The 12,718-nt window shown below is 32.9% G+C and overlaps 1 protein-coding gene across 1 annotated transcript in view; it reads right to left on the reverse strand.

Moving 5' to 3' along the window:
* Positions 1 to 4,478: 4,478 nt before the first annotated feature.
* Positions 4,479 to 12,718, reverse strand: part of LOC129224867 (kinesin-like protein KIF13B) — a 47,284-nt gene continuing 39,044 nt past the window's right edge. The window contains exons 21-24 of the mRNA XM_054859416.1: positions 10,401 to 10,571; positions 9,093 to 9,173; positions 7,402 to 7,537; positions 4,479 to 4,945 (exon numbers count right to left, since the gene is read on the reverse strand). Coding sequence (XP_054715391.1) covers positions 4,692 to 4,945; positions 7,402 to 7,537; positions 9,093 to 9,173; positions 10,401 to 10,571 — 642 coding nt within the window. The 3' untranslated portion in view covers positions 4,479 to 4,691. The remainder of the gene's footprint in view (positions 4,946 to 7,401; positions 7,538 to 9,092; positions 9,174 to 10,400; positions 10,572 to 12,718) is intronic.

The raw sequence follows: 12,718 nt of genomic DNA on the forward strand, positions 1-12,718 counted from the left end.
TTCTTCTTTTGAGTAAACTAATCTAAGATTTAAAAAAATTCTGGCTTTATATAAATAATGTATTAAAAACTGTCGCTATCTCCCCTACTATGCATTTTTCATGTATTTTGATGTTTATTCCCTAAAATGACGCATGTACAAATAGTTTAAAGTGTTCTGTTATTGACTGAAAATTTATGGATTCATATGTATTGTAATCAATGTTTTGAAATGATTTCATACGCAGGCATACTAGTATTTAAATTGAAGCATAAAAATAGCAAATCTTTATTCTTGCGCATCTGCTGTTCGCAGGAGCTTGGGGAGAAGATACTCGCTAACAAAGCAAATGTACACAAAATGCTTAAGAGCCGTTAAAATAATTACTAGTTAAGTAAAAAGTGTTTTTATGGAACTAAAATGTTATTTGCACTCAAGATATACAATGTTTTATAGCTTTTATAGGTAAAATAAGTACAAAATTTTAAAAATTATAGGCAACTGTGGAATATGTACTCGTTGAATGCATATAAATGTTATTTTTTCTTTATTTAGAAGTAAAAAACATTCGTTCATGCTAGGAAAAAGTTACTAAACCTCCTGGTGTGGCTTTTTCCTCACAGTTTACACTGCTAGAATACTGCAATATTACTATAAATCTAATTTTTCCCTTCTACAGTTAAAGGTTGTTATCATGCATGGCTTCAGCTAATGAAAACTTCTTCAGCGGTTACGGTCAACTCGAGATTGCTCCCTAAGTCACATGGTAATGTTGCCGTATCGGGAAAGTAGGGTTGCACTCTCTCCATCTATTCCTTCTCAATGAGTTCTAAGCAGCCATTTACACGATGATGAATTCGATATTTATCAATTCTTGATAAAACTAAATAATAATTGTAACCTGAAAAGAATAACAATTAATGCTAGATAATTTAATTATATGACATTACGAATTATTATCAAGAGAAGATGATACTTCTTTGCCTTGCTTGGCTGGCGCTAATTGTTTTCCATTTGTAGCTGAGTTATTTTTCTCAAATTGCCGAATTTTCTAATTTTTGCGTTATGATTTAATTATGTCATGCCATGCCATCAACAACATTCTCACGGATATCTCTCACGGAGTTTTCTTTTCAATTGATCTAACATTATTTCTTTAAACTTATGGAATTCTGTAATCTTTCTACCATTTTATTCCACTCATGATAAAAAATGAATAAGGTTTAACTGACATGTGAAATCTCGCCCAATGTTCTTCTCTCACAATACTAAAACTATAACCCTAAACTATAATCCCACTATTTGGGCGAGGAAAATTCTCAGCGTTAAACATTTTTCATTTCGTTCTACGATAATATATTCAAGAAAATATTTTGCATACTGCCCATTCCAACTAAATGCTGCAATAAAATTAGGTTGGTTGAATTAATTATTTTTAAACTAGGCGGAGATGAAAGCCCTAATTCTTCTGCTAATGTTATCAAATCCTTCTTTCGAACTTAAGATTGAAAAACCCCCATATTCTTACAAATTCACACAAAACAATTGAAAAAAAAAAAACTTACCTGGTATACCGTTATCCTTTTTCAAAAAAAAAAAAAAAAAAAAATGCATCGAACAGAGCAAATGCGAAGTTTGTTAACCCAGAGTTTTCTTGTGTTTACGCTTTCGCCAATTACGACAATTATCACACTTTTTAGAGGGAAATAATGAAAACTAACATTATTTTGAGAAGATCGAGAATACCATTAAGGGACGATACAATTTCTGTTGCTGAAAGCAATCTAAGACACATCGAATGCATTAGTAAATACTCCTAACTAACTGCCTGTGTTTACGTCAACAGACACACATGGAACGCAATGTGGCAATGTTTTAGTTTTTTCGGCAGTTTTGTAAATCACTGCAAGGTCGCGTATTCGAGCGCTGGAGTTGCGAATATTCGCTTTGAATAGAGAAAGCGATGACCTTAGAAATAAAAGAAAAAGCAATGACTGTCAATTTAATAGCCCGTTTGTGTTTTCTGGCAACCGAGAGTGTAACGTTGATGAACGTTTTAGATTTTTCAATGAGATTTTTGTTCCAATATTCAACAGATATGGAAGTTGCTGTAAATATTATAGCAGTGGATGATATTAAACTGCCCTGGCAGGCTAACAATAAATATTTCAATGTTAAAAAAAGTATGAAAAAATAATTTTTTCCGCTTCATGCAAACTTTGTGAGTTAAAAATTTTAAGGTTGAATTATTTCAATTTTTTTTATCCTTTCTTGCAACGAGTATGCTCAAAAATCGTAAAAAATGGTTTAAGATGACAAATTGGCTCAAATAAAAAAGAAAAAAAAAGGAAAGAAATAAAGCACACATTTGAATTTTGACGCCTTGAACCCAAATTATGTTTCTCCCAATCACGAATTGCGATAGGGCCTTACTCGTCGAATTTCTTGTTTCTACTAATGGAATGAAAATGACCAAGAAATTTTCACCCGTCGTAATTATTATTACTGGTGATTTTCTAGAATAGGTAAACGAGGCATATCCATCAAAAGAGACATGGTGATTAGGATGTGGTAATAAATAAAACTATTTTATGTCCGATATTCACCAGTACATTTTTCATAAAGCGTATAACATTGTGTATTTAAATTTCTTATCTATCTTAAATTATGGGAATTTGTAATCTGGGAATTTCGTATTTAGATGAAGTTTTGCTTTTGAGTTCATTTCTGTTGATGTTTTTCAAGAAAAACGTAATTTTACATTCTCCTCCCCCTTTAAAAAGTAAAATATGCTTAATTTAAACTTTGAATGAACGCAAACGATTTGTAACCATAGCGACGATAACCCCAACGAGTTAGCTGATTCTCGTCCTCATGGCAATCTGAAAAATCAGATAAACATCAAGTGAGGATGATAAGCAATTCGTGATTGCTCAAAAAATATAATTCTTTGTGTTATTTCCATGTTTAAATGAGCTAATTTATTAATTTAAACTAAGTTTCAAATTTTTCGTTCAGTCTTCAAACTGTGTGTGTGTACGCTTTTTATTCATTTATATTTTAAAAAGTAGCGAAGTAGCAACTGCATTTCAAAAGGAGTTTGAAAAAAAAAAAGGTGTAGTTAACTATATTTTGTAATAAAGGGATACTTGTAGTTCGCTACAAAATAAACTGATTTTATGATTGATGAAATAGAGCGGAATGCCTTCTTCCGGATATCCTGTATGCTACTGTACCTCCATCGACCTGTGAGGCATTGACAGTCCCGAGGAGATAGGGTTAAAGACACATACACACAGATTTTAAAAGTATCGGTATAATGTAAATAATTAACATTGTGCGGCAGACACGTTTTTGAATAGCTAGTTTGAAGTAGAAGAGATTTTAAGGCATTTCCTTGAATCTATTATATTCCTGAATTCTTAAAAATCCTGTTTTCTAAAGGATTTAAGGATTATGGATAAAGGATTAGGAAAGAATGTTTTTCATTTGGTTTCAATCTCTTTAGAGTGCCATCTTCTCTTTCTTTCCTTCTTTCTTTTTCTTTCCTTTCCTACTTACAAACTTCTCAAAAAATTGTTTATTTCTACCGTGAAACTGAAATATATAAATGAACTACGCTTCATGTATGGTGGGTTGCAGCTTTTTTGTTTTAGCAAGTGCTACCTAATTTATGTGTTTATATTCGAGCAACATTCTTATTTTCCAACGTAAAATATATATATATTTAATTTCCTTATAAATTTAAAAAGCTCACAGTCACTATAAAGAGAAGGTGTAGCACAATGTTCATATAGGTATGATGTGATAATATTTGTAGTTGTACTCAATGTGTCACGGCTTTTAAAAACTACAAATTGTTTTACTGTGGAATATAAGCTTAATAAAAAATAGCTTTATCATTTTCATTATAACAAATAATTCAAATGGGGCTTATAAAATACATAGTATGTATTTATAGCATGTATACAAAGAGGGAAATAACTACAAAGTTTAGTAATCTACAATTAATTTTACGAAAAAATACATGATTGCATAAACTCACGGGAAATAGATAATATCTTGTGTTACATTGTTATCACAAGCCAACTCAAACAATTAAATACATTTTGCTCATCAAAATCGAAACACTTACATATTGAAAGGAAGTATTTTAAAATAGAGGACTCTCAGTGTAACGGAATTATAGCATCAAAAATATACTTTTATTTCTTCAAAAAGTTAAAAATACGATTCATTAATCTATATCACAGAGCACTAAAATCTGAGAAAATATTCTTTTTTTTTGCAAGCATTCAACCTTCAGGCAATTCCATAGTAACAAGCGTATCAGTTGTTATAGACTTCAAACATGTTATATAAACCCTTGTTTTTGAGAATCTTCAAAATGTAATTGCATTATATAGAAGTAGAGTCCATCTTCTTCATGTGATTCAAGCAATGAAACAAGGATTTAATATGTTAATTTTAAGTCTTTGTAAGGGGTTTTTGCGACAATTGATGCAATTATTAATATAGAATCGGCCCTTTGATTTAACGGAGTAGCTTTCCCTGTTTCACCAAATCTTATCCTTCTTCTGCATAAGTCCTTTAGGAAGGCATTAAGTTTGGACCACAGTCCTGATGGTTCTTGTGCGTTTTTGGAAAACTTTCCACTCTGCTTTCAGAGCCTTCACGTATTCGACACGTTACTGATATCTGAGAAGATACATTTACAAAACGGTGCACGTTGAGGATCCTTTGTATGAATTGTCATCATCATCGTACGATTCATCACTTCGCCTTCGCCGACGTTCTCTCCGCCTTCTTCTGTTTTCAGCTTCGTTACCTTCATCTTCCTCTTCATCTTCTTCCTCGTCTTCGTCTTCCTCCTCCTCCTCATCCTCCTCCTCTTCATCTTCTTCCTCAATATTATTTTCCGCGGTGTTCTTTGACAAACTCTGAGGTGTTCGAGGAAGGCGACTTCCTATTGAGTAAATATTTAACTTTAATTCCAAGAAACATTTCCAAACGAGGCAGTGAGAAGCAAAGGGATGTAAGGGGATATTTTCTAGTTTTGAGTAAAACGCGTAAAGATAAGGTCCTAGGTAGGCTTTAATTGAAAGGTTTTTCTGAATCATGTTGTGTAGCAGCATCTACCAGGACTACTAGTATTATCTCCTGTCCCAAGACAGAGCAAAGGTTCACCTACCATTTGCACTGGTTATCTCCAAATTTTTAATTTTGCACTTACATCCCTTGACTTATCACTGCATCAGATGCCCTTTTACATCATTATATAACTGAAGTATAGTAAGCTTAAAGACAGAATTTATTCCAGAAAGTCATAAGCCCCATTACCGAAAGAAAAACGGTAAACGGTTTCTTTGTATGTTTGATGGTTGTAAGCACGGGCTAAACAGTACTACTTTTGCTGCAACTTGATCTACTTTTGGTAATGAGAGTTTTTTTTTTTTTTTTTTTTTTTTTTTTTTTTTGCGAATTTAGAACTTGTGAAACGTTCAGAACGTTCCTCCTCCCCCCTCACAGTTCCGAAGTTATGGTCGGAAATTCTATGCGTGTATATGTGCCCGGATTTTACTGAAATGCTAAAGTCTAGAAACGTTTTTTCTGAAGCCTCTGAATATTCCTCCCCTTACGTTTATACTAGCCTTAAATGATTTTTAAAAAACAAACAAAAAATACTGCTAAGCCATTAAAAAAAAAAAAAAAAAAAAAACTTAAACTGTGAAGCAGAAACTTCTAAGTTTATTTAACTGAAAGAAGCGAGAGGGAGTCGGATCTTTTTACCGGTATAATATTCAAACAGTTCGAAGATTGTTTTCACTTACAACTTATTTTCTCTTAAAACTAGAAAAACGCCCGTCAAGGTATGACGGATTGAAATTGCTTCTACATTCGAACGAAGCAATTGCCTGTTTGGTGATAGTTTGATAGTTGAAATTTTAACCATCACTCCAGTGGATTAACCCTAAACTCCAGTAGATAGTGTTCATTGTTCACCACTTTTCGTTTCTTCATTCTCCTAAAATTAGTCTTATTAGTAAAACAGTTTAGTTACCGTATCCAGTTCAGCCTTCTCAAAATAAAACATTTCCCTGCATGTCAAAATTTAACAAAAAATGCTATCAATTTATCATGCTATGGCGCGAGTTTCATTGTTGATGACGTCAAAGCGTTACTCAATCAGTGAATTCGCAATTATATATATGAAGATTGGAATTATTTTGGGAAAAGTTTTTTTGTACTATTCATGTTTTTTAGCTGCGTTAAACGTTATGTTAGCTTAGACTTAGACCGAAATGGTTTTCCTTATTTAAAAATCATTAAATTACTAACTAGAGCCGAAGAACGACCTATGTTCATATGAAAATGCATTTATTTAGAAGAAAAATACATTTTATACATGAACTTGGATTATACATATTTGTTTTAAGTTAATTAATTTATTTTTACTGGTGTGTGTAAGCCAAGTTATTTTTTTCACTATTTGCCAAAGGAGAAGTCTACTTTTATTAGTTTTGGAGGTTAAATAATTTTATTAATAGAACACCATTTGTAGAACCAAGAAATCTTAACTGTCGGCCTCTACCAAAACTTGCTGGCGAGTTTCATGCACTCTTCAACAGTAAAAAAAATCGTCTGTTCAATAGTCGTCTTCAATAGTCGTTTCTATCTTCAATAATAAAAACTTGTGGCCTGATGAAATGAGGCTGTAGTCGCTCCGTACTTCCATTGATGAGCGTACCCAGGTTTTTCCAGTTCAGAGTTTTACTTTTAGCTTATCTTTTCTTTTTCAAAACATTCTGACACATTTTTTCAGGTTTTTATGCTGGATCAAAGTAGGATGAAATTTTGACTCTATAAGAGTTGTTATTATTGAGAAATTTTAAACAAAAATCTTAACGAAATTTTGAAGCACAGCTATTCTACTGCATGATTTATTAAATAATGGGTATAAATAGACACTTAGCAAGCTTTTAGCAGTGTAGAATTGTTACCACCTATAAAGGTTTAAGAGTTTTTAAAAGAAACATGTTAGAAAAAGTCAGCAAAACCGCTAATAATACTCCCTGTAGAGAGCTATCAAACTGCGTTTTTTCATAACTGCATGCTTGAAACTAATCCCTATCGTAAACTGTTAAAATTAATTAAAAAACTGCTTCGCGAAGGTTACCGCAGAAGGCTGCATTTTTTCTCAGTTTTGGCAAAAAAAAAAAAAAAAAGACTCTAGGGCCAAAATAGCCCATATTCACGGTACGCTAAATTAATTTTTGTTACAGCGCATGTACTTCAGCTCGGCGGCGTTCGAAGTCGTGGACGGCCGAATTATAAGGATTCGGTTTTAATAAGTTCGACTGTATTCGAGCAATATGAGAAGAAACATAAAAAGGCGTTGTGTTTAAAAAAATTTATAATTACCTTTCGGCATAATACTGTTGAAAATTTTTGCAGAAGCTTCATTCGAATTTGCTAGAAGTAGCTGTTTTACTATTGGAAGAGGAATTTCTCTCATTTTTTGCCTCTCTGCAATATCGACTAAATGTCCAATATTTTCCTGAAACAAAATATATGAAAATATTATTTGATTAGTTTGTATTTATTGGTAATAAAATAGATGTTGTTCAGCAGCATTATATTGAGCTGAACAATTGGAGGCATCGGACAAAGACGACATTTTCGAACATGTTTCCATTATATTTATAACAATTCTAACAATTCCAACAGTATTTTTGAAGAACACATTCACATACCGAGGAAATATGACATAATACAACAAACTGTGGTTAACAAATGCTATAATCCACTGCTAGGAATAGACAAACCTATGTAACACGATTTCTGTCTCTGTGAAATTGATATAATTTTCTAACTGATTCTATCATAAAACATGAAAAAATTTGTTTTTCAACAACTGGATTAAGACAACAAATTGTTGAAATAACCTTATATGTAAGTTAACCACTTATTTTTCTCCTCAAAACGGTACATTTCAATTTTAAGCAACTGTGGTGTGTATTCAAAACCAAATCGCTTATTTTTTTTTTAGTTTAAGCTTACTACTGAATGTACTCAAGTAATGAACACTTGAAAACTAAGAATCGATATGATACAATATTTTTCTGCATTAAATGGTATGAGCACATTTTGTGCTGATTTTGAATGACTGAAATGCTAGGCAGGATTTCATGCAATTTACTTTTAGAATCAACGTAACTTTAAGAACTGACATGCAACTTAGCTTTTTTTAGCTATTTCAAAAACACCTTTTCCACCGATGCATTAAAATCCGGACAAGATGATAAAAAGGGGGTGGGGTAGGGAGGAGTGCCAGTTTTACGAAATACAAAAAAAAAAAAAAAGTAAACGGCAACACTAATTTTGTATAAAGTAAGTTGACAGTTAATCCACGATGTAGTACATGAATGGATGTTACTTGCTTGGGGTGAATGCTCCATGTAACTTCAATTCAGTTTTTTTTCATACTGTTTCGAAGAGAACTTGACTCTATAATGTTTTTACGTGATGTTTGTGGAAAGTGAATATTTGATTTGAATATTATTAAGCTACCATTTCTAAACTTTATTTAATTAAAAGCATTTATGTCTTCTTTCAAACAAACATTTTGAACAAAAGTGAATCATTCTTTTTTCTCTAAACTTATAGCTACCAATGTACAGAATGTCCACGGATTGTATGTAATTGACAAACTTCCAGTTCAGACGAGACTATCTGAATGAGGGGGATAGGTAAAAATTTGATGCTCGTGTTCCGCTCATTTGAATGTGACTCTGTTTAATTTAGAGGGCTAACATTCATCTCCAAAACCTGGCACCCCTGAAAACTAATAGATACTTCCATTTCCGCCTGTAAATCGGACGTTTGCTTTTCCATCAAATCGGTGGTCAGACTGTAGTTGGGGCAAACCCAATCTGGCAGCACTGTAAAGGCTACGCAGATCCTAATCTCAGTATTACGACACTGCCAGGTTCGATATGCCCCAATTTTAATTGTAGTATTCAGCCGACGATACGGACTAGTAGCAGAATATTTTACTTTAAAATGTGCAAATGTATCGAAATATTTTTTCTTTTAACCAAAATAAAACTTACCAGTCTTTGTTGCTGTCTCTGTTGTTGTTTCTTCATTAGTAGTAACTCTACGATCATGCTTTGCTTATTAGGGTCAACATTCTAGACATAATAGAAAAATCACTTAATAATAGGTAACATCAAACTTTTCATCAACCTATTTTCAGGAAAATGTTTGTTTCAACGACATTTAGGCGTTACAATATTTTTTTTCTTACTTACAACTTATAGGTGCTTTAAATTAAAAAAGCGCTTCATCAAAATCACTTATATATATGAAGCAGTGAGAAGTAAATTGATGCCAGTGGACATTTTCAAGTTTTGAGTAAAACGCGTATAGAGATTACGTCCTAGGTAGGCTTTTATTGTTTTTTTTCTTTCTAAATCGTGCTGTGCAACAGCACCTACCAGAGCAGCTAGTACTTTTTCATGTCCCAAGACAGAGGGGGATTCACCTACTATTTGAATTGGTCATCTCTAAATTTTTGATTTTGCCACTTGCATTCCTCTGCTTATCACTACCTCATATTGTTGTTGTCCGTCCAGCTCTAGGTTTGGTCCACCCTTATTGCGTTCCTATTACGTAATAGGAGTGTTCTAAAAAGGCCAAAACTTTCTTTACAAACAAGCAGGGCTAACTTTTCGTGAACCAATTTCATGCGAATTTTTACATACAGTATGCAAAATTGATACCCGTTTGTGAATTAAAACAAGTTCTGAATACTAAAGAGCTCCCGCACTTCTTTTTCTGAAATTAAGTCCTGCTTACAATTCCCAAAAAGAATGTTTTCATATTTTTGCCTATTACATTCTGGTATCAATGTCAAAGAATGGAGCTCATTGCCCTGGTGATAATCACTGTCTGCTTGTTATAGCTCACTTTTGCTTTCAATGCTGCTAGTACTTGAACTTTGTACTAACTACATTCAATAAACCTGCTTGAACGGCACTACAACGTCTTTCCGCTGCCATAATAAGTTACTAAAGTACTGTCACCCGTAGTTACGCTGTGATTAATGTATATGTTGCTGTGAAAGACCGAATATTTCTAGTGAAAGTAAACATTCACTAGAAATATTCGGTGTTTCGCCGATGTCTTTGCCATGTGAACGTTGTTATTCACTGGCGAATACCGACATTTACCACGTTTCGGTCTATCCCAGTAACATACCACGTGCAGTAGATGTTATTGGTGGAAAAATAATTGGAGTAGGGAGGAAACTTTTTTATTACCTTCTAAGCTGGAAAGAACTCACGTGGAAATAATTTTTTTTTGTTGAAAGATTACTAAATTAAATGAAATCAATCCAGTAAGAATGTTTTTCTTACCCTTCCGTTAATTCTAAATCCGTTCATTAGTTTAGACGTCTGATTTAAAAGATCATCTTGAATCATCTGCTTGGTGCTTCTTCCTAGAGATTTGGCAATGGCAGATTTTCGAGGCTTTTGCTTCCCCCACACCTGGATTACGATGTAGCCATCTTTTAAGTACTCCAAAAGCTGTGTAAGAAACAATTAACATGTTCGCTTCAGATTCCAACAGGACTGTTCCGAGTAGGCTAACACAAAGGGTTCATTGCAGACACAATTGGTTCCAAACATGTTTGTCCAACATAAGAGCGTAAAATACATTACAAAATAACTTCAAGGAACACAAAAATAAATAAATTTAATACCTTTGAATTTAAATTTCCAAATTCAATTGATACGATGTACAGGGAAATTAGGGAGACTTGACTCAATTTTTGGTTTTTTATTTCCTCCCCCCCTTTTTTTTGTAGAATAGTTAGAACTAAATAAAAAATATACATAAATAGTTTGTTATTCTGCACATTATTATAGCTAAAAATAATAGTATAACTCTAAGTAGAAATGGTACAAAAAAATTATGCTCATCAAATCTGAAAATGGGTTAAGTGTCCCTGATGGAGCTAAGAAACTTGACCAAAACTTAGGGAAACATGACCCCCCTCATGAATATCACAGATATTGAAATAAAAAACGCAGGTTTAATGGTGTTTTTTTTTAAATAAGTGATAGGGGAGACCGGGGTTAGTTGTTACAATTTTTTTCAATATTTTCTTTACGCTAAACTATTTCAATTATTTACACGCGTGAAACTTTAAAATGCATCTAGACTGTTTAACATTCATAATATATTTTTTGAAAAATGATTAGAAGCCACTCCTCCAAAATATTTCAAGTTTTTTGAATAGATGTAGATTGTGACAACTTACCCCACCACGGGGCATGTTGCTACAGTATATGGGGTTAGTTGTTACATGAGATATATTTTAGTATTGAAATGAATTTTACACATTTTCTGGATTATTCTGTTAAATTTTAAAAATTCTTAACCACGTTAAAAATCAAAAACTGTTTGACTTTACAGATTTACTTCAGTAATGACTTATTCCAATAAACTATCATTATCATTATCATTGTCCGCGAATTACAATTTTCACAAGCATATAATTTATCAAACTTAGCACATCGGTCATGTGCACATTTGTCACAAAAACGACATTGAAGCCGTTTAGTTGGTTTTTTAGATTCTGAGTACGGTTTAGAGCATTCAATGCAGAACTTATCTTCATCATCTTCATCCAAAGGATGCACTGTTTGGAAGCACCTTTTTGCATTTTTTTGCCTTTGTGTCTGTTGATTTCTTCTCTGTTAGACACAATTTCTTTTTCACAGATTTTTGTTTCCCAGCTTCGGCTTGCAAAACATTTTTTACTGGTGTATCTGTTGAAGTGGCGCTGACCTACGATTTCCACTTACGAACCGTCTTCACTTCTGCACTGCCTGCAGCGTTGGAGAAAGACCTATACACATTCGAATAATACATTAATTATTATTATTATCATTGTTATAATTATTATTATTATTTATTCAACCATACATATTAACAATAAATTAAATCATAGAATGAAAGAGATCAGAATTATTATTATTATTATTATTACTATCGTTATCCATATACAGTATTTTATATGAATTAAATCATGCAATAAAACAGATCAGAAATACTACTTACCACCACTAGCATTTTACATCTTACTGCAGAATCTCTCTAGGGTCATGAAATTTATCGGCTGCCTTTCGTAATGAGCTACCTGCAATTACTTCTTTAGCTCCATCCAGGTATGTTTCTTTATTTGTTTTGCCCTTGTTTGTCTTGATTTTATAGTCCCCCACCATATCACATTTAAAAAGAAAACATAATATTAAATAAAAACTTAGATGGGGCAAGTTGTTACTTGTAACAACTAACCCCAACAAAATTGTAACAACTTGCCCCATACGACGCCAGTTTAGTTCTTGGCACATATTACTGGTATTATATCTTTGTACAAAACTTTTAAATATGTTAGCCTATATTACCAGCCCATTTACCTAAAAATATAGGCTTTCACGTGGTATAGAAATAAATTCGTTATCTGCAACGGCTTTATCACAAATAGAAAAATAACAGCGGAAAGAAAAATTACTTCCAGACTCAAAAAACCGTTTTCCTTGAGCACTATCTGTGCTATACTGACTGCAAGCCCTCCAGTGATTGTCACGGAATGCAGATGGGTGAGTGCTATCATCTACTGCAAGGAAAGTCAGTTTCTCCTGGCGGTTAATTTTAAATTTGAATG

The sequence above is a fragment of the Uloborus diversus genome, chromosome 1 (genome assembly GCF_026930045.1).
Source record: "Uloborus diversus isolate 005 chromosome 1, Udiv.v.3.1, whole genome shotgun sequence".
NCBI lineage: Eukaryota > Metazoa > Arthropoda > Arachnida > Araneae > Uloboridae > Uloborus > Uloborus diversus.